At 37.2% G+C, this 23,439-nt stretch overlaps 1 protein-coding gene and 1 non-coding gene across 3 annotated transcripts in view; both read left to right on the top strand.

The window, feature by feature from the left end:
* The window catches only part of IQGAP2 (IQ motif containing GTPase activating protein 2), a 267,396-nt gene that overhangs the window by 156,146 nt on the left and 87,811 nt on the right, over positions 1 to 23,439 (top strand). For both annotated transcript variants that reach the window (XM_074328812.1, XM_019728145.2), the window contains exons 6-12: positions 1,728 to 1,795; positions 2,212 to 2,325; positions 2,983 to 3,161; positions 5,087 to 5,174; positions 9,105 to 9,268; positions 13,097 to 13,257; positions 17,744 to 17,868. In XM_074328812.1, coding sequence (XP_074184913.1) covers positions 1,728 to 1,795; positions 2,212 to 2,325; positions 2,983 to 3,161; positions 5,087 to 5,174; positions 9,105 to 9,268; positions 13,097 to 13,257; positions 17,744 to 17,868 — 899 coding nt within the window. The remainder of the gene's footprint in view (positions 1 to 1,727; positions 1,796 to 2,211; positions 2,326 to 2,982; positions 3,162 to 5,086; positions 5,175 to 9,104; positions 9,269 to 13,096; positions 13,258 to 17,743; positions 17,869 to 23,439) is intronic.
* Positions 18,092 to 18,220, top strand: LOC141570931 (small nucleolar RNA SNORA11). The gene has a single exon (XR_012495373.1). It is a non-coding gene; the product is annotated as a small nucleolar RNA SNORA11 (small nucleolar RNA).

The following is a 23,439-nucleotide window of genomic DNA, read 5'->3' as shown; positions in this document are numbered from 1 at the left end:
GTTATAAGAGTCAGTGAACTGAGGAACACCTAAAAATACTGTGCCTATTAGATATTTGTAAAGCCTTCAAGTCAGGATGCAGTTTATCAATCAGGGGTTATTTTTCTCCTAAGCAATGATTGCTTAGTAATACTATTGTTATTATACCTTTGTCAGGTTCCTAGGGAAACAGAGCTAGAAAGTTAACTAAAGGTGGGGTTCTCTCACAAAAGGGAAACCAGTTTTCTTAACCTTTTACTCACAAAGCTTAAATGAGTATAATCTCTTTTTAAGAACACAATTTAACTGTGTATTGAAAGCTTTGATTGTATGTATACCATTTCAGTCTGGCAGGACTTTTTCAGGAATTTATCGTAACAAATAAGATATATGCATAAAGATGTATTCTCTCTATATAATATTCACTGCCATGCTGAATATTTAGTAACGATCTAAATGCTCAGCAATTGGTTAAGTAAATTACAATATGTTCATATATCATAGAATACTGTATGAGATTATTGAATAGATACTTCCAGAAATAACTTTTAAAGGACTTATATAAAAATATTTAGTGTTTAACTCTGGGTGGTGATTTTCAATGTAATATTTTTTAAATCAGGAATCATTAATTAATAACTTTGTTTTATTACTTTTCTAAATAATTGTTTTGAATTATCAAAGAATGTTCATTTCAATGCATGCCATTTACATTGATTAGTCAAACATTTAAGAGTTTATTTAATACCATTAAGAAGGCTTGATCTTGAACTCCTTTATTGAAATTTTATGTATTTTATAAACTGCATAGATCCATCTCACATGTGCATCACAAGTGATAATTTTGAAATATTTCAAGCCATCAAAATCATTCTCAGTTCATTTTCCCATGTATGTTATTGTGTATTTTCTAATTTCTAATTAAAATTTCATAAATTATAAACCTATCAAAATTAATAATAAAGTGAGTACGGAATTTTTTTAGTTGGTCTGTAGAATTAACCTTATGGGTTGGGGAGGTTAGGATAAATATGGAACAGAAACTATGGCTCACTAATTAAGTGGGAAAAGCCACATAACCATTTATTTTAATCTTTCATAGAATGTAGATGTAGATGCCAGCTCTCAGCTCCTTTTGTCAGGTTATGGGTAAGTTAGTGGGTGCCATCATTACTTCTAAGGGATTTTTAGAGAAATATACAACTTACTCTCCATCTTCCACTTAGTTGTAATGCTCACATCATGCTTTATCTTTAACATCACCCTGTCCTTCAATAGTCTTGCCACTGTATTTATTGGTTCAGAATATGTAAAACAAATATTTCCTCAAAGAGTGGATGGTACTTGGAAGAATATTGAAAAGGAAAATATAATAATTTGACCTGTACTTTCAACAAAATAAGACTCACGTGAGGAATATCCAAGGAAATGCTTATTGCATTATTAGCTGTTTTGTATTAGTTGTACTTCTTATTCATCCTCCACATGGATGGTAGAGAGTTAGTTGACTACAGAAGTGCCATGTGCTACACAACACCAGTCTTTGAGACAGACTGGGGTTTTAGTCCCGGTCCCACCAGGGATTCTGTTACCTCAGGACTGAGTTTCCTCCTCTACAAAATGAATGGATTAGATGAAATAATCTCTTAGGTTTTTCTCAACTGAAAAAGTCCTTCAGATCTAAGCAATTTTTAACTCTAAGATTTATCATGATAAAGTGTCTGATAATTGTATGTTTTTTCTTTCAGTCTGTATCTCTTCAAACTAGGAATAGCACCTCAGATCCAGGATTTGTTGGGCAAAGTAGATTTCACAGGTATTATTATAATTTTTATAATGTAGTTACTAAGGAAATGGACCGATACGTTTTTTTCATCTCAGTATTTTTTATTCCCTTTTTTCCTCTGTATTGATCAGAGGAGAAAACTTATTATTTTGTTTGTACTCAACCAGCTTTCCTTTTCCCCACATTTATGAAATGAGAAACTGATGCTGGCTTCTTCCTAAAGTTCTTGTTTAGAAATGCCCCACCTTCTTGATGAAGACATTTCTTTCTTTTCTTTCTTTTTTCAATAATGGCATGGCACTTTTTGTTTGCTTTAATCCGAAAAATAAACCCTGCATATCTGGGGAGGGGACCCTAGGATTAAGACATTTCTGCCTTATGAGTAAATATACTCATTCTGTCTCCATCTCTGTGGTTTTCTTTGATTGGTTGTTGTTCTCTTTCAGAGGAGGAAATCAGTAATATGAGAAAGGAACTTGAGAAATATGGAATACAGATGCCATCTTTCAGCAAAATAGGTGGCATTCTAGCTAATGAACTGTCCGTGGATGAAGCTGCACGTAAGTCTATGTAAAATCCGAACATGCCATTGACATGAGGCTTACCTATACTTTATTTGTTGATTCTGGTTACAAGAAACAGAATATTTAGAAGATAATTTAAGCCCCCTCTGAAAGCTTTTATGATATGTATCGTAGAGGGTAAATTTAAGTGACTTTAAACACCTGTTTGTGCAAAGTGAATTAAGATGATCCAGAAATATCTTCATTCTCCAAAATATTTCTCTGCTTTCTAGATCCTTAGATTTTAGTGGTAAGGTATGTTGCTGCATTGCCTTTTAGTGTTTCAAGTTAACTTGCAGGCATCTCTTGGAAACATCCTGGTACTTTAAAAGTGTTTGTGTTACCTTTCCAACATCCAGGTGGTTGACAAAAATGCTCGGTGCATGTTAGCCATTCAGCGCAGGTTGAATAAATAGGGATTAAATGAATAGGGATTAAATGAATAGGGATTATGTAACAGATGCCGAGACAGGACCAGTATAGATGGGCATGTGGAGAGGTTGTCAGAGGCGTGCTCTGTGATGTGTCAGAGGTCTCTTTTGTCATGCTTACTGGGAGCCAAAGAAGAAAGTAACACTGCTTAAGTTTATGCAGCGATGAGGCATGTTGTCTTTTGCTAATAAAAATCTTTTTTTTTTTTTTGTCTCTTCTCAGTGCACGCTGCAGTTATAGCCATTAATGAAGCTATTGAAAAAGGAATAGCAGAGCAGACCATTATAACTCTAAGAAACCCAAATGCAGTTTTAACTTTAGTGGCCGAAAACCTTGCACAGGAATATCAGAAGGAACTCTGGGAAGCCAAAAAGGGAAAAGAGGAAAATGCAAGACTGAAGGTATTTAATTAGATTCTCAGTAACAGACATGGTGAGGAGTAGGTGGTTTGAAAAAGCCTTAATGTTAAAAGTGTTATTTTTAAATCAACTGGCTGTGGTCTCTCTAGCCATAGGCAGTTGGTTTGGGTGAAAGGTAAGGGTGAAAGAAGACCATGCACTATGTAAGGAAATTAATTTTCCTTTTATGATGAATGTTGTAAGTTCCATGGTTTGAAGGTCATGCCATAAATGTATTACTTACCTGGAAGGTATGGAAGTAGCAGCTAAAGATCTTCCCTCATTAGGCATCACCAGCAGACCTTGTATTGGCCGAGTTACCTTTGGATTTATTAGTAGAGGTTAATAATTCAGTGTGGTGAAGTTTAGAGAGGATGTTTTTGAACCTACTCTTTCCAATATTTATCTTCGTATTTGAGAAAGAGCTTTTCCTCCCCAGCTAAGCAGCCTGCTCCTGAGCCTAACAACTTCCCACTGCCCACTTCCTGCTCGTCTTGTGTTATGGAGACTTCGTCTACATTCAGATCTTCCACTTCCTTGCCAACTTTCCTCTTTGTAAGCTCTTGTCATGTCAGCTTCAGCTCCATTACAATGTGACCACTTTATCGTACCACCTTTCCTCCGCTGGTGGCTCCCACCAGCATCCGGCACGCTTGCTCCACCCAGCCCGCCTGCTCCACCTAGCCCACCTACCTTGAGATTATCTACTCCTTTAACTTATGTGCTTCTTTGCTGCCCTGGTTCTCCTCTGCATCTCTTAGTGTCTCTTCTTCCTCCTTCCTCTAAACATGGGGATTCTTCCAGGTCTGTCTCTGTTCTTTCTCAATTAAGCTCATACACTTGTTGAAGAAATCAGCTGCCAGCTTGATATCAGGCCCCTCTAATGTTCCTCCAGATAACTTCCCTTGTAGCACAGGTCTTGCCATCCACCCCATCGGGTGGGTGTTCATCTCTACCCTGACCTCTTGCACGTATGTTCCTTGCTAACTTCCCTTTGGAATGACTTCCACATTGTTTCAGAATTCTTATTATGTCCCCTATCCCCTATCCATCACTGTACTCTGTTACCTTTTCTTGCTGGGCTTACATTCATCCACCTACCTTCCCGTCTCATCAGTCTTGCTTCAGCCCTGCCCCTCCTGACCTTACCTCAGAACTCCTGCAGCACCTTCCTCACGCGTCTCCCTGCTTCCTAGCATTCTCCAAGCCAACCCCTCTCAGAGCTAGAGGTTGCAAAATTAATCTTTAACTACAGATCTGATGTCATCCCACCAGAAACATGCCCTGATTCCGTACTGCCTACTAAATTAAGTAAGGTCCTTTGCTTGGCCTGAAAAGGCCTCCAGGATACCCAGCCTACCTCATTTTTTTTTTGGCTAGCCCTGGATATACACTCCGTTCTGTAGCCTGACTTGCCAAGCTTTCCGACCTTTGTGACCAAATCTCGCTGTCTATATCGTGCTCCCTTCTTCCTTCAACATTACTCTGTTCCTCCAGAACTTCCTCAATTGTCATCTCATTTTTAAATTTTCCAACTGAGTGTGTACTTCTATAGATGCTATTCTGTTCTACAAAGTATAGTCATTATTTGTGTCCTTGATTTTATTAGACTGAATCAAATGAAATTGCCAATATTCAACTGGTTTTTATATTTTAAAAGCGGCAAAAATCAAGGGGTCCAACCTAATGTTTTCCACATTAGACAATCAGGCTTTTTCAGAAATTCACTGGGTCTGTTGTTTATCTTTGTAATCCTCGCTGGGCATATCTAACCCTAGTGCCCTGCATAAAGCAGCCTTCTTAAATGCTTCTATTGAGTTCAAATGAATATTAGCAAATGGTTCTTATCACTCTTTGCATTTTTGCTTTTGAATATTGAGCTTTGGGAACATTTAACCTCAGGAATTAGTGAAAACTTTGTTTTGCAGAATAACTGTATTTCAGAAGAAGAAAGAGATGCATATGAAGAACTGCTGACACAAGCAGAAATCCAAGGCACGATCAATAAAGTCAATAGTAAGTAATAGACTGTATGAAGGAAATGGATACTTCTACAAGATATAAATTTTTCTTGTCAGAGTCTCTGCAAAACTCTCAACTCGTATCCTTGTAAAACTGCCTTCTATGATGAAAAAAACACTAACTGTCAATGTTGCTCTTAATCATTGCACATCACCTAAGAGTCTCCACGGAGCTTTTTTGGTGATCTGCCCCCAATCTATGCAAGATATCCCAAGTTGTCTTGGAGCTAGTTTGACTGTACCTTCCTGTTTCATCACGGGTACAGTGTATGTCATATTTTGAACTTACCCCCTATTGGGCTAATACTGACAGTTATTTAGTAAAATATTCTGACTTAAAGATTGTCATTCCTTGCTCGTGATTATATGATGGCATTTCATTGGAATTGTAAAAGGTATCATTGACGGTTCTGCTCTTTGTTACTTCCCAGTCACTAGTCTACAGTTTGTAAGAATTGTTTTCTTACAGTTTGTGTAGCTTCAGTGCAAGTGAATGAGACTTGACAGGCCAATGAAATCGCATGGTGACAGGTTTAAATCCATATCCCTGAGACTCTATGGAGTTGCACAGTGTAATTTTTCTTGGTATCCAGTTCCGTTGTGTGACTATAAAGAATAGAAAACTCAGGTCATTAAAATAAGCATATGCAAGTTTAGATGCCTTAATCTCTTTATTAGTCTTTTTCCCTTCTCTGATAAAATTTGTTTTACTTGAGGCAGTTAGGAATTCTGATTGACATTTATTTCTCCAAAGTCAACCTCAATAACCCATATATATATATATATATATATATATATATATATATATATATATATACATATGTATAATCTCAAAAATGAATACATGAAAGACCATTTAGCCTATTTAATCAAGCATATGCACCATCTGCCAAATTTAAATTTGGAGTATCCACTAATTTCAACTGTCCTAAACCTTGCCTTTAATTTAATGTCATATATGAGCTTTGAATGTTCTTTTTTTGCTCTGAACACCTTCAACGAAATGCACACCTATAGTTGTTACCCAAAAGTTTGTTCCTATGTTGATGGTAGAGACACATCCTAAAGGCTTCAGATGTAAGGCCTTCAGATCTGAGGCCCAGATAACATTGATGTAAATATCTAGGACTTAACAACTGAGTAGCTTTGAGAATTTACCTCACACACACAGCTGCTGAGAGCTCTCAGGTAAAATTTTTTAAGGGAACACCTTAATATTTTGGGATGCATATTCCTATTCTTTTATCCTTATTAAATTTTGAACATGTTGGTTATGCTACATGAAGCACAATTTCAAGTTTCTCTTTCTGCTCTATTTGAAAGCTGAGAATTTCATTATGCTTCACAGAAATGAGTTACAGGAAGAAATTAACATTGCCAGCAAAACATCTGAGATCCATAAGCTTTGTGAGGAAATGGTTCTGTAAACTTTTGCCATCCTTTATTTTTGAAATGTTTATAACCACTGTGGGGACAGAGCCCCAGAGAGCAGTTTTCAGGCTCTCGGCCTCACGTGGAAAGGTGCTGGCTCGGGTAGTAGATGACCATAGGCTGTGGCTAGTTGGCCGTCAGCTGTAGCTGGTTAGCCAATTGGCCACTGATATAACTGCCACGGCTGCGCTGGAGAGGGGAGTCGGTCGATTGGCAGAAAAGCGGACAGCAGGTAGCATATCGTGTGAATCCAGCCTCCAGTGAGACTATAGTGGTATGACTCCCCTACCTATGGCTCTGTGGGTGTTCCTTTTTGGCCTAGCCACATCCTGCATTCTTGTGTGGGGAGCGAGAGCTGAGAACCCTGCAGGCCGCCCGGCATGACAACCACTAAAACAGATTCCTTTTTAATGTTAAATAAAATGCCTTATGTGACTGTTTTATACTGTTACAGTTTACTCCATGACAAATTTAATGCCAAATTGGCTATACTTTTTTTCCCATTTTTAAGTAAAAAACATGAGATGATTTGCATTAATGCATAACCAGCTGAAATTATGAATGACATTGCAATGGTTGATGGCTTTAAAGTTGTAGAACATAATTATTCTGAAGTTTTGATTTCTCCCCATCTGAAACTTTATGGTCCAGTAGAACTAAAAGTAGTCTTGAAAAAAACCTTCTAACACATATTTTAGTCAGTGACATAACAATGAGACAATTGTGTACCCTTTAAAATATGTAAATATAGCTACCTGACAAACTTTTCCCCAGCCATATAGGTTATTGTATTAAAATGTTAAAGTGTCTATATTCATAGCAGCCATAGTAGTGGCATAAGTGACAGCTTCGATGGTAATGTCACCAGCTCTGTTGTGAGATCCTTCAGCTTTGTTTGAACTACAATTACTTAACTTTTGGGTTTGGCAAGCGCATTCCATTCATTGAATGACGTATTCTGTTAAAGTCAGGGCTGGAAATTTTGTTAAATTCAGAGTATAAAAGAGCGGGTAAGGTTATTTTATTTTATTTTTAGAAGAAATGGTGCATTAAGAGGGTTTTAAGAATGTGATTTTCTGGTAATATTTTACCATCCAGTTGTGCAAAGTCATATAACAGAGTTTTCAAAGGTGAAGCAAGATCCTGTCCAAAGTAATCAGAGACACAGCTGAAAGGCCTTGAATAACTTAACAGCAAACACCACAATCATGTACCTTCCTCTCTGGAATTCTTTCGTTTGTCATATTAATTCTAAGAATAGAAAAAAGTGTTTGGGTTTTTAGGATCTCTTAGAATAAGTGTACATTTTCTAAGAGTGTGGCATGAAAGATTGCATCCCTTGTATTTCCTGCTACTGAATGATGCCTCTTAGTGAAAGGTTATGGAGGGTAGCTCCTTGCAAATGTAGTTAGAGAAGATAAATTGTCATCTGTTAAAAAGGGTTAGAATAATCTTAGCTGCAGTCTAGTCATATATTAGGAAGACAGACTAACCTTTGAAATGCTCTAGAAATCTATGGGTCTGTGTTGTTTCTACTACCCTGAAGCCTTCTTTATAGAGTAAATGTCCAGTTTGCTGTGGCCTGATGGCAGAGTTCATCACTCATTCTTCCATTTGGTCAGCAGTTCCATTTGTTTTTTGAAAACTATGCTGAATCTACTGTTTCAAGCACCTTCAGTTTGGTCACTAAAATTCAGGTCTTTGTAATACGAACAGTGCGGCTGGTAGAGACATCGCAGAGCTTATGGCTGGGTCAGATAATGTCAACCAAGGCATTTCTGTGATCAGGGATTTATTTTTTTAAGTTAACCGATACTAGCACAAACTATTCAATCATATGACTTTTGGCTGTCACATTTTTAAAAACGTATCTGAATTATTTTTTTTAAGAATCACAATTCATAGATCACAATGTTGAAGGAGAATGTTCTGAGAACTAATACCATCAATGTTAAGTAGCAGTGTGTCCAAATGCTAATTCTGGGTTTTCCATGGTGCTGTTTCAGAGGGAGAATACAGCAGTAGGGCAAGGCTTCACATAGCTTCAGTCTCCTCGGGAAGGCAATACTAACACACAGGAGCTTTAATGAGCAATGCTTTTGGGATCTCTATGGCCCAGCCCCAAATATTGTGTGGATGCCCAACGTGTGAAATCCTCAGGGACTGGAACAGTGTGAGAGCTTCATGGAAAAGGTGGGACCAGAACTAGTCCTGAAAGGAAGGATTTTGTGAGGAAATCATGCTAGGCAGTAATGATCTCATAACTCCAGCTCCACCAGTGCTGAGGTTCTTTCAGGGATTTCCTCCAAGGAATGGACTGACTTCCGAGGACTGAACTACCATTTTCAAGTCTTTGCCTACCCTCCACCTGCAGCTTTTCAGGGTTCATGGAGAGTGACTACTTAGGTTTAATCCTTGGACAGGTGGGCTGGTTGGGTCAGGTTGCAGTGGGAAAAGTGGACATCCTGATGGAATGTGACCCCCACATCCTCAGGGCTGGCTGCAGTGGACCACATCAATGCTGTCATTCGAGAAGGCAACCCCGAGAGTACAGTGCTTGCACTGAAGAAACCAGAGGCCCAGCTGCCTGCTGTGTACCCCTTTGCTGCTGCAATGTATCAGAATGAACTTTTCAACCTCCAGAAACAGAACACCACGGTAAGTCAGAGGAGACTGCACTTCTGGAGTTAGATGTTAAATCTGAGTCCGAGCCATGAGGAAAGCTGTTTAGGATGTGAAATGGGATGCAGCGCTTTTAACTTGTACCAAGCTCCCATCTCATTGGCCTCCCTGTACCAATTCCATGGCCACCTTCCTCTTTAACTCCTGCTTTTAATCTACATAAAGAATCTAAGAGCATAGTTAGGAAACGCAGACACATTGGAAACAGGTGGTTCTTATTCTCTGATTCTATTTTTAATTTTGGATAATTTTTTAGCTATATGCGATGTTTTTTTAAATATGTTTTTTGACATAGGAAAAATAAGCTCTGAATCAGCATTTCTAGAATCTGGAAGCAAAATCAATAGCACCATGGCCTTGATTTTTATAAATTTATGCTCCTTAATATACTAATAGTATTAAACAGTAATATTCACATAAGGGTACAGTAATTAAGAACATATGTACTACATATTAAGCCAAACAATAGAACAGAATGCAAAGTACTAGAAGAGAGCCAAGAATTTAATATATGAGAGTGCTAGTGTTTCAAAAAGGTGGGGAAAGGAATGAAATCCTTACAAGTGTTTCACCACTTGGGAAGAAAACATTACCTCACTACACACATCAGAATAAATTTCCAATATATAAGGTATGATCAAATAATACGGTGAAGGCTGCTGCCGAGTGCCATCCATCAGAAACACGGATCTTCAATACGGGAAGTGGCACATCAAACCTTAGTAACAGTGTGTGACAAGTTTCAACCTGTTTAGTGCAATCAGTCGGGTGTGAGCTATGGTTCAGAGAAGGTGTGTTTTAAAGTGTGCCATAAATCATCCTCCATCATGACAATGTTCCATATCACACATCGATTCTGGTATACGGCAATTTCTGTCAGTAACATTACGGTGTGACCTTATTCACCGGAACTGGCACCGTGTGACTTCTGGCTCTTCCCCAAAGTCAAAATGATTCAGGGCATCAGCGCAAGTAAAGACACTCACGAAAGTGGACTTGCAGAACTGCTTCAGAAAGTGGCAAGAACAATGGAATAAGTGTGTTCAAAGCGAGGGGGAGTATTTTGAGGGGGATTAATGGCAATGTGTCTTTTACTGTAATAATTTTTTTTTTATTTAAACATTCACCGTTTTGTTTGATCACACCTCGTAAAAGGTTAAACATAAGAAAGTTTTTTAAATTAAAGTTCCAATGAAACATAGAAGGACACTGGATCTTAAAAATCAGAAACAGCACTGATCCACCAAAAAAAATGGGAGGAGGGGAAGCATGAACAGGCAATTCACAAACTATCTAATATACCTAATGAGAAACACAAAAATATGTTCAAATTCAATCAGAAGTAAGTAAATTATATGAAAACGAAATACGATTACTTGTAGATATCAGATTGGTAGAGAATTGAGAGATCCAACCTAGTATAGGTATAAATTTGGGGCAGCCGGCATCTCCTACACAGCTGAGGGGAGTGGAAGTGGTATAGCCTTTCTGGAGGGTGACCTTGGTCATGTGTATCAAAGGCTATTACCCATTATCCTGACAGTAATGTTGCTAGGAAACGAATATGAATCAGAAAGTTGTAACCACAAGATGTTTCACAGCATTGCCTAATACCGAGAAGCAAGAAACAAACCACATATGTATTTACCTAAAAACATTGCTCACACTATTATTAAGTGGAAAAAATTAGGTTAACATGTATAATGTTATCTTGTTTATTTGTAATAAAATAATAAAATCAGTTAAAAAAACAAAACCTCTGTAAATGTTTGCATGAATTAAAAATAAATAATAGGATATACACTAAAGGACTGCATAGTAGGATTTGCTTTCTTATTCTTGCTTATCAAGATTTCCTGTTTTCGAGATGCTCCTGTTTACTTGCCAGGACTATTTTTTTTTTTTTCTTTTTTCAATGGCATACCATTCGGCAGTAGCCAGGACTATTTTAACAGTAGATAGCAGAAATACTTGCCAATAACGTTTGAAAAAAGAATGCAAACAAATTTGCATTTATTTGAACAAACAGGTATTCACAATGTAGGTGAAAAAAATCTAATATGTATAGTATGAGGAAATTTTTATAAACAAACATCTCCCGCAACTAACTTTACATGCACTAACATGTCTGCATTTGCATGAAAAAAATATAAAGTCTTATACCAAGAAAAAGAAAGAAAAGAGTTCCTGTTTTCTAAATAAAAGGATACTACTGGGGGTGCCAAAAAAATGTATACAAGTGGACACTTTGGTCAACGTTGCTCGAGCAGTAGTTCGCTGTAATCAGAAGTGTCTGGATGCTGATGATAACCTCTTTGAGCACCTCTTATAATTGCAGTAGTCAAACATGACTTGTATTCATCTTTTTTTATCAATACATATTATTATAATTTCAATGCAGTTTTCCTTTCTTAAAATGTGTGTATATTTTCTTGGCAACCTCTGTGTTTTGCAATAAGAGAAAAGTAGGCTTTTTTCTTAAATTGGCTTTATGTTCTCTCATTAATGTTTTCTTCCACTTCTATAGCTTTAGGGCCCAAGGCTACTTGAACTCTAGCATAGTTATTCATCTGCAACAGGGCAACCGTCAACCAGTAGTTGCCCAGACCCATTTCTTCTTTATACTCCCTTATCCTCTTACTGTATACCACTGTAGATACTTGTGACAGTTCACTGGAAGGGGTAAAGGAGGTGAATCTCAAATGATTCCATTTTGTCCTTTACTTGGAATTTTATACTTTCCCTATGTGTTAAACTTGTAGTTAATGTAAGATGTGTGGATAAAATTTACTTCTATGTTCCCTATAGTAACTCTTTCCTCCCATTTGGTTTGGAAGGTAAAATTATGCTTTGTTACTCTAAAATCAGTTTGCTATAAGATTTCTGTGGAGATCCAGAAAGCTATAATGTATTTTAATATAAATATTACACTATAAATGTTAAATACATATAAATATAAAAAGATAGATGTCAGCTTTATTTTATTTCATTTTCATACTTCTTCTGTGGTTCTTCAATATGATAGAAGAAATAAACCTTTTGGAGTTGCACCAAGTCAGTATAAAATGATTAAATGGACGAGAGCTTTGAAAGGGGAAGGTGTTCTGAAATCTAAGGTGTATTTTTTAAATAAGCCAAATCCAGATTTATAAACCATATAAATCTGGAGATTCTTATTTGCTTTACCTAAAGATTTACCTTACATTTCTTCAAATAGTTAGACCTTAAGAGTACATTTTAAAATTTCCACCCAATATAAAAAATGTGACTTAGGCTTATATTTTTGGAACTAGAATCAATATTCTTGGTTTGCAGACTTTGATTTACTTTTCTGGGGTTATAACTTTCAGGTGAAATTCTTCCCTCTTTTGCTTACTCTCAATTCAAACTCAAAATTATTAGCTGTGCTAAAATCTTACCTTGCACTCTCGGACAGGGACAACCTTATCTAATCCTTGGCTGAATTATTTGGAAAGCCTGAGTTTGTAAGCACTCAATATAGCTGGGAGTAGGAATCAGCTATGGGAATGCAGATGTTTGTGGAATCATAAATGTTGGTTGTAATTAACTCATTTCCCAAAGTCACCACCTAAGAAAAACTCAGAAGTCATTTTCCTATTCTTTAAAGTCCATGAAAAACAGTTGGCCAATGAGCCCTTTTTCTCCTGGGTTCTCAAAATCTTTGACTTTTCATTGTTCTTTGAAATGTGCATTCTAAATACCTGAAATGTGCATTCTAAACCCCCATCACATCCAGGAGGTGTGTTGTTTGGGGAATTTATATTGCTGTGTGTTTTCTAACAGAACTACTTGGTCCACGAGGAGCTCTTGATTGCGGTGGAAATGCTGTCTGCTGTTGCTTTACTAAACCAGGCCTTGGAAAGCAATGATCTTGTGTCTGTGCAGAATCAACTCAAAAGCCCAACAATAGGCTTCAACAATCTGGATGAGACATATGCGGAACGGTAAGTAAATATATTCCAAACGTCTTTTCAGTGCATAAATGTGTGTTTGGCAGATCTCACAAATAAAGGATTTGTTCCTTACTGAAGGAGTCCGTATAGCCATGCTCATTTTCTGAAAAGTTAGTCTATTTTGTTTTAAGAGTCTTATTCTGTGGTAATTACTGACTGATTTTGTCATTAGCAAAGATTATTTGATAGGTTTAAAATAAAAGAACTGTTAAAAACATGCTTTCCCTTGAGCTTCTTTTAGAGATGACAGAATATACAAAAGTTGGAAGCAACATTAATAGTCATCCAGTCCAGTTCTCTTATTTTACTGATAAGGAAACTGAGTCTGGATTTATGGACCCAGAACTGGGCAGTTGGGCCCCAATCCCCATTCTTCTGATTGTTAAACCAAAGGAATCCTGAGATCACAGTGAATCATGGCGGTGGACACAAAATCAGTTTAGTATCTTTTATTTCCTGTTCCTGAAATATGGTACTAGATAGTGTAATCGATAGTATTATAAAACACTATAGCAGATCTAGAGGCCTGAATAAGGAGCCCAGTGAGAGATTCAGTAAGACGAAAAAAAAAATATAGCGAGTGATTTTCTGTCCTGGATTCTGGTGACCACCAGGGGGAGGTGTCTGCTTAGACCTTGACAAAACTGCTCTTTTCAGATCTTGACGCTGGAGCTGCTCAAGTAGGTAGGTTAGGGAATTCCCTTGGGTCACATGCAGTTGTACAGGAAAAAAATTTTTTAACTTAGAATTTTTAAAAAACGGTGTTTAATCACTTGTCTATGTAGAGAATGGCCCAAAAGTAGTAGGACAGTGAATTTTCCCCGTTTTTAGTCTTCATGGAGAAACTGATGCTCTTATACTAAATAAATTTGTCCACCTTGTTCATATAACACCTCAGAGTCTCTTTCCAAGTAATTTATTTCTATCTTCACTGCTTCTATTAATGACACCACCTTTCCTCCAAGCTTAGAAACCTCAAGGTCAACTTAAGTTTCCTCTGCCCTCTGCCAGGCACCCTCGTGCTGTGAACAGCCTGCTCTCCTCTCTCCCTGACATTAGCCAATCTGTGTGCACTATACCTCTGCAAAATGTTTCCGTTTCCCAGTGCCCACCTCATTGAGACTTTTCAACCTCGCTTCTGTAATAACCTTCAAATTGGTCTTCCTACATCTTTCCTATCCTCATTCATTCTTACCTAACAAGGCTTTACTGCTCCCTTAGTGCTAGAGTGGAAGACAGACTGGTCACTCCTTTAGGAAGCCTAATGGAGCACTACTGGGGCACTAATGGGAAATCTTGATGAGAGAATTGTCAAGACTGTCCCATAGATTTAGCATCGTTGGCCACACCCTATAAATGACAGTACCCCCTCTCTCCAAATCACCCATTTTGATTATCAAAAATGTTTCCCTCCCCCATCCCAATTTACAAATAACCTATTAATGGTCCCACACCCCGTTTAAAAACCACTTTTACCCCTGTAGTTTTCTCCTGGGGCCTACAGATACAGCTTCAGAGTTCAGGTATTCTGTATAAGAAGCTTTTAAAATTTGTGTTTCTTTTAATAATCTTTTTAAAACTTGATTTAAGCACTTTCTGGATCACCTGGATGACAATACTGACATCAGGTTTCAGGGTCCCCTTTGGTTCTTATATTGACAACTGCTGACCTTCCTCACCATTCCACTTTCAGTGTCAGCTTTTTAACCCGGTTTTCAAGTTTAAGAAACACTGCTCTGTCTGGGCCAGTCCCTATGGTTGTACACGTTCTTCATAGCACAAAAATGCTAGGCAGGTCCACTCTGATGAATTCTTACAAAGTCTCTACCTGTTTGCCATGGCTTCCATCCTTGGGACCGTGTTTTCCTGGAAAAGTACTTTTATCTAACTCTCACAAAAGTGCTGTAGGGTTGGCATTGGTTCTAGGCATATGTTGTTCCCACATTAATTGTTCTCAAATGTTGCTATGTTTATAATACTACTCTATTTGAGTGTTCACTGGTCTCATCTGCATTAAGAACAGACTCCTCACTGTAAAATAAACGTGTTGTCCTGACCTTAGTTCAGCTATATCCCTCCTTGTATTTTGCACATCAGCCAAGCTCGATCCGAACGCCCGGTGTTCTTTCTGGCCTGTGTGCTCCTATGCATGCTCCTCTCACCACCAGAAACACGGTACCTGTCACCCATCTCTGCCTGGCCCAGTATTAGAGCTTCCAAGTCCTGCCTGCTATAGATTACACTTCCGTGAATTCTTTCCGTGCTTCTCCTTGTCCCTGCTAATGTCATCTCTTCTGAAAACTAGCATGATGTGGTTAGAGGAACATATCCTTGGAGCCAAAAATATCTGAGTTTGACTCTTCCTAGCCAAGCCCTTTTCTCTTCATCTATAAAGCACAAAAACAGAGAAAACAAAAACACCTACTCTGCATCGGCAGAACAGTTTTGAGGATTAAGTGCCTGGTTTAGTATCTGTCCTGGACGAGGTACCCTACCACTAACGTTTCCTTCCTCGGAACCTCGTCATTTCTACTCTTACGGACGATCTCGATTTTTATGGCCTTTCCTGTGTTCCACTTTTATGCCCTTTTGAGTTTTTGTCTTCTTATCCACTAGACTGAAAGTTCCTTGAAGTAAAAGCTGCTTCTTCTTCATCCTACTATTCCCTGTAGTGCCGGCCACAGGTTTTGTGCACAGGAAGTGCTTAATAAACATTTGCTGAACTAAATTGGAATTGTAATCTTTTCAAAGCTTCCCAAATCTGTTAGAAATACAATCTTACTAGTCTGTCCACAGAAGAGAGCTCTGAGAGAGGCAGGGAGGAAAAGGACATGGACCTTGTGGGTGAACTACAGAATACTTTGGTACTGGACACGAATACTCAGGGAAAAGCCTGTGGAACTCTGTTGTGTTACCCCTAAAATCTGTTCCCTTTGGCTAGTGTTTGTTCATTTCTAAAGAAATGATGGGCAATTGTGTTTTTTTCCTGTGTTCATCCTTAAGCTTTCTCATTTTATTCCCATTGGGTTATCATTTAGACGTTAAGCATGTGAAATGCCCATAAGGATTTTGCACTTTTTTCTAGACTGGTTCTTTCTATAAGGGATGATAATCAGTGCAAGTTGCCATTTATCCGTATTGTTATTGTGGTCAATATTATTTATTATATATTACTAGTGACACAGAATAGTTTCTTAGGTTCATAACTCTTGGTAAAGTGAAAATCAGACACATCACAGTTAGCCAGTTTCAGGCCTGCATTTGGTGACACCTCATTTAGCTGCAGATAACGAGTCACCACCAACACTTCCTATTTTAAAAGATGTAGTTCTCTCTCAAGCTACTTTCTATGGAAGACACTTCAGTGTCACCTTGAGACATGCAAAACTTTAAGAAAATTTGTCACAACAGGAAAACAGTTTTAGACTCAATGTGATGTTAATTCTTTTAATCTCTGTTAGCAAATCCACAGGTGCTATTCAGAAGTCAAACTGCCTAGTGAATCAGTATGCACATAGCGGATGGGTCTTTATTTCCCTGGTGTGATGCAGAAGCAAACAAAACTATCTGTGGGATGCCTTTACTTTGGGCTAGAATAGCTCATGATAGCTTAAGGTTATAACATTGGTTCTATGATTTTTAAATAGGAAATTGATTATCGAGAAATGAAAGTTTCTTAGTAATATATCAAGATGGATATACCTTAGTAAAATTTTCCCAGACAAGAAAAATAATTGGAATGGTTGACCAAACTCTTATTTTCCAGAGGACTATGCAGAGTGAGGAGGGTCAAGGGTCAGGAATGAGGTGGGAGAGTGCTATGACAGTGAGGGGACACAGAAGAGAGGTGTTTGAGTAGCCAATCAGAATCCTTAGGGGAAATGAGCAAGTGAGGAGAAATTTTAGGATATTCAAGAAAACATACAGTGAGGATGTATGTTATTCAGCAAGATTTCTAGAACTGGGTTTGCATTTTATTGGATTCCTCAGTAGACATATTGGATCTCAAGGCAACTCAGCTATGTTAGGGTTCCAGTAGAAAGGTCTCTGACAGCTCAGATTTTGGAAAGAACAAGAATAATAAAAAGAACCCTTTATGGAAGGGTTGAGAGCCATGGTAATTCAGAGCCAAGACACACAAACGTGAGGAAAATTAAAAACTGGACCAAAAAAAAAAGCAATTTCACAGAGTTGAGAACTTCTGAGTTTTTTTGTTTGTTTTGTTTTGTTTGGCTTGAGTTGGGTACGAGGTTGGATTTTGGAAAATTAAATAGCATTTGTACATCAAGAATTTTTAGAAAATGAACACTATTAATATAAGTGAGCTTGTCGTATGTTGACAGAGCTGCACCAGACAATTTTAGTTGCGTTTCTACTCTTTGTCTAACCTCAAAGTTTATCTTTGGCCTCATGTGTCAAGTTTCAGATACATAACATGAACAAAGAATGAATGTCTCTGATTCTTTCCCTTCCACAGTTATGCAAATGAACTACTCTCCGTTAAACTGGAAACCTTATCCCAAGGGCAAGAGAACTTAACCTGGAATGAAATTCAAAATTGTATTGATATGGTTAATATTCAAATTCAAGAAGAAAATGAACGTAAGTATGGAACACTTTCTTCCTCTCATATAGGGAGAATAAGGTGTCTGGACAACTTAGTTCTCTAGATTAGGAGTGCAAATTTTGACTCACGGAGCCCTATGAGAGCACACTCCCCTAATATGTATCTGTCTATATATAAATGTTATGCCTCTACTACTGTGCCAACATATTATACAGCATACATAAAAAGACATGAAAGGACAGAAAAAATACATAAGTAGGAGTGTGATCAGAGCAGGGTGCCTGAAGAATGGCTTCTCTGTTTACAACACATCCAACAGGAACTTGGGTTGACTCCTCATAGGTGGCAGGACACTATGACCTTCCTGTGACATTATGCCTTATACATGGAAAAATTAAATAAATAGAAGTCCTCATATTGTTCTTTGGTTCTTCCGAGATGACAACTCTACATGATAACTCAGCTTTGTAAGCACTGAATTTTATTTTGACCTTTCATTTGAGCATTTTCTGACATACAACCCATGTTCCTGCCCTACAAAGAAATTGGAACATATTGTAATCGTTGCTGTATAATCACAAGTCATGGTGATTTGTTGTGTTTCTTGAAATTATGAGCTTCCCGCATGAAGTGGACAATCCCAAGAAGATATGTCCTGAAACATACTTTCTAAATGTCAGCTTGCTTCCTTATCCTTTGCCGCTCGCTTATAAAAACAGAGTGAAGAATGAGGAGCTGTGTTATTTCAACCATCAGTATATTCACTGCTTTTCTGTAGCATAAATTACCAAATTCAAGTTTCAAGCCGTCGTTTCCATCATCAAAACAAGCAAACCAGCACCATCATTTTTGGCTTTCTCTGAGTTTCTTGATTTGTCAGTAACATCAGATTAAGATTGAGAATATTGTTGACCTCCCTTCTAACCACCACCTTTGACTTATTTTTCTAACTTACTTGTTCTAAGTTTGCTGATAGAGTAGGCAGATACTTCTCGCACAAATGCAGGGTGTTTTGTTCTAGTATGTTTTGGTAAGCTCTTAGGTCTGGTCTTCGAATGCTGTAACTTCAGGATAATAAAATTACTCTTGAGCTAAAACATATGACTTTGTTAGTTAATTGCATTTGCATAGTTTTCTTCTCTTTTTACTGTTTCCTATGAGCACTATGCCCAGCATCAAGGCTGAGTTTGTTATTCTGTTAAAAATCGTCTCACTCTAGGCCCCAAATAGAAAACAGGGTCCAGGTGTGTTGTCTTGACGTCGTGTTGATGCTGTGTACCGTAGATCTATCACTGTTATATGAATCCCTGGACACTTTCTTTTGTCCTTTTCAAATTTTGTACAAACCTAAATTTCCTCTTTTGCAACCACAGTTTTTTGCTTCCTTTGCATTTCCTTTTACTGAAGCATTTTGGAATCCCTGCAATGAGATGGCTTACACATGGCCCACTTAGCTCTTGCCTGACACGTTGGCTTGGGAGCTAGTGGTTCTTGCCAGATGTTAGCCAAGAGAGAAGCACTAATTTGAGCAGATGTTCAACATCATCTGGTAAGGAAAAAAAACACTGGTGTGTATGTCCTGTTACAAAGCTCAGTTCCCCAGTCCTCTGCCCTCCTGCCTTCCTCCTAGACACCAGTTCCATACTTTGAGTCTCCAGCAATGGTTTGGGTGCTTTGGCTAATGCCACCCAAGGGTAGGACTCCTCTCTTCTTTGGGTTGGCAAAGCAAAGAATCATGTCCCATCTATGTTTGCTAACTTTTTCCCAGTTCTTTCTGACAATCCCCACCTTGCACGTCTGCTTTGGTGATTTTGCTGTGTGCTGCTTGCGCAAGTGAAGGTGCCTTAGTTCTCAGTGTTGAGCAATTGTAGTTTTACTCTCATTCTTGACATTGATTAACAAGGGGGGGAGGCCATTTTTGTCCCAGACTATCTAATAGAGCCTTTCCTTTTACCAAGAAAAGAAAAACAAGTAACATTTGCATAACTTTAAAAGAACGTGGTCTTTTGTAGGTGTATATCATTTTTAAGCAAAAATCTCTTTGAATTAGAATGGCATTTGTCTAGGTAACTACAGTACTGTTATTCTCCATGGGATATGTCACATGGCTATTACATGCGATATATCATCATTCTATTTTTTTTTAAGCATTTTGGGAAGGGTGTATGCCATAACCAGAACAGTTATTTCATATATTCTTTATCATATTTCCTTTCTAGAATTTGGGGGATTTAATGCAGAATATTTAATGCCTATTATTTAGTTTGTTTTGTTTTTCTGTCAAAATGAGGTATTTTTGTTTAAAGTTCTTCAAATACTGAGTTTGATATATGTATATATAATTACTTAAAAAGCTAAATTAAAAAAATACACCATTGTGAACAGGCACAAATTGTACAATAAAGTAATTGAATCATCTGAAAGAGCTGAGAATTTTCCGTAGACATCTTGCAAGTACATTATTTTCCCACCCTACCCCTGCCATATGCACACAGATCTAATCCTCTGAATTGTAATGTGTATAAGGTATGCAGCTAATGCAAAATGACAAGTGGAAGGTGAATTTAATGGAAAAGCTGCTGAATGCATTTCCTCAGACTTGGATGTTCTGTTGATTTCTTACTGGAAAGTGCATTTTTCCCAGTAGAACCATAAAGGAGCATTATTTTAACCAGGTAGCCTCGTTTTCTTCCTTTGAATTTTTGCTTTTTAAATTTGGTAGTTACCATTCTGTGTAAATTATCTCATCTGCTTGTTCAAATTCATGACCTCTAAGAGAATGCCCACTATCTCATTGGACTAGAATCTTACGGTCTCACACAGTGATTTAAAGTGGTCCATGAACTGAGGCTCAGCAATCTTTGTTCAAATAGGATTTCCCCTTTACTTATCAACAGAGGAAGTGAATCAGTAGCGCCCAAGGGGGCTTTGGGTAGGTCTTTTAGCTCCTATGAGGTCACTTACTATGACCTCAGGGCCTTGTGTCCTTAGGAACTCAGCAAACAAATTTAAGTAGGTGATTTCAATCAAGTCAGCTGGAATGGACTCATTCTCAGGTGATCAGCCATTAGGAACTCGTTTCACAGACACAGTTCTGTTAAGATCATTTTTGGATGGGGTGTTGAAAAGTGTTTAGAACAGTCTATCCAAGAGGGTGTCCAGAGAATGACATGAAGTAGTCTGTGCTCTCCAGTTTATAACTACTGCACGGTAAAATGATAATACCTTGTATGAGGATAGTACTTAGACTTTCCCGAGTTCTTCCAGTGTTTTGAGATCATGTAACTTGTATGTTAGAGAAGGACTTTTGCTTTTTCTTCAAAATACTTAAGTATTATGATGGGGAATAATTTCTAGTCATTTTAGATTGTCCCTTCTCTTCTCCAGATAACTTTTTCGTTCTTAACAAGGTGGTATTTATGGATGATCTATTGGGACAATACTTACCTAAATAGTCTACCTTAATTTCCATGTCAAGATAAAGATAAATTTTAAAAATTAAAAGTACTTACTCTATTTCATAGCATATCACATTCATAAAGTGACTTGTGATTGTTTCTGATGAAAAATAACTGACAAAATGAGAAGTAATAAGTTTGGATTTAAGAATGTTTATTTTCTAAGCCTACTGCTTGTTAATGTTTAGATTGTTTAGTAGTTCTCGTCCATCAGCACTAATCTGGGAAGCAAAAGCCTCCCCTTTAATAAATATATATATAAATTTATTTTATATACATATATATATAATAAATATAGATAGCCAAAAAAAGTATACACATTTTAAGAAAGGAAAAAACTGTATTAAAATTGTAATACTCAATATATACCAATAACAAAAGATGAATACAAATCATGTGTATACATTTTTTGCCATATATATAATACACACACATATTCATGTATATGCACATATTTATACGTACACTATAGTTTTTGTGACTGGTTGATAGTTTATTTTTAACAATAAGGTGGTATTGAGAAGTGGCCTCCAAATAAGTTCCTTCTGCTAGCGTTTCAAAAGCTTTTCAGATTCCATAGCTTGGTTTCTGTGCTTTTCATTGTTGGAACTTATAGTCTATGTCCTAAGATCCTGTGGTGTGATAGAGATAATAGGTTAAACTGGTGGATATGCTTATTTTTCCTTTGGTACCTCCATGATTTAGAGCTCTAGATGTTATTTTACCACGTGGTATTAGAGAAACAATTTGTGGTATTAATTTGCCATACTTGAACTTTAAAAATATCCCAAAACATGCCTGACTATGTTGATTTCTATGGAGCCTTCCTACACTTCCCAGTCATGTATGGCTATTTCAACTAATTAAAATTAAATAAAATTTAAAGTTAAGTTCTTTAGTCATACTAGCCACATTTTAAATGCTTAATAGTTAGGTGTGGTTAATGGTGACCATTTTGGATAGCCCAGATACAGAACATTTCCAACCTAGAACATTCCATTGCACAGTATTGGACTATATTGTCCTGGAAATTTAGTCTAACACTGTATGGAATTGCTTGATTTCATAACTACCTCTATTTTGGCATTTTTTTTAACACAGTGGTAAAGTAGAGAAATCCCAAGAATAGAATGTATATCGAAACCTCTTTGTACTTCAGTTGTTTGTTTGTTTTTCTCTATATGTCTACATTAAATTCTTCCAGCTCTCGTATTCTCTGCTTCCATCATCCAATGTCTTGGCATTACTATCTAAGTGAGGGTTACACTAGGAATTAGCATCTTTGCTGCTACTTTTATGTAAAGTTATCACCCCTTTTTATAACAGTTTCATTGAGATATAATTGCTATACCATAATTTTCCTTTTTATTATGTTTTTATGGTGCTTTTTATTATTTAAAAGTTATACAACCATCACCACTATCTAAATTCAGAACATTTTCATCACCATAAAAAGAAACTTCATACCCATTAGTAGTCACTCCTGTTTTCCCCTCCTTCCATCCCCTAATAACCACTAATCTACTTTGTTTCTATGGATTTGCCTATTCTGGACATTTCATGTAAATAGAATCATGTAATATGTGGCCTTTTGAGTCTGGCTTCTGTTACTTAGCACAATGTTTTCAAGGTTCATCCATGTTGTATCATGTATCAGTATACTTCATATTCCTTTCTAGGTCAAATAATATTTCATTCTATGGCTATACATTTTGTTTATCCATTCATCAGTTGATGGATATTTAGGTTGTTTTTACTTTTAGCTATTATGAATATTGCTTCTATAACATACATGTGTAAGCTTTTGTGTGAACATATGGTTTCAGTTTCCTTGAGTATATACCTGGAAGTGGACGTGCTGGATCATATGGTAATTCTGTGTTTAATATTTTAAGGAACTGCCTGTTTACCTGGGTGACTGTACCATTTTCCATTCCCACCAGCAATGTATGAGAATTCCAATTTTACCACCTCCTCACACCACTTGTTATTTTCTTTTTTATTATAGCCATCCAAATGGGTATGAAGTGGTATTTCATTGTGATTTGGATTTGCATTTTCCTAAAACTAATGATATTGAGCATCTTTTCATGTGCTTATTAAAAGAAATGTCTTTAAAGAAATTCTATTCAAATCCTTCGCCGATTT

The sequence above is a fragment of the Rhinolophus sinicus genome, linkage group LG03, assembly GCF_036562045.2.
Source record: "Rhinolophus sinicus isolate RSC01 linkage group LG03, ASM3656204v1, whole genome shotgun sequence".
Lineage (NCBI taxonomy): Eukaryota > Metazoa > Chordata > Mammalia > Chiroptera > Rhinolophidae > Rhinolophus > Rhinolophus sinicus.
This window is presented reverse-complemented; position numbering and strand designations above follow the sequence as displayed.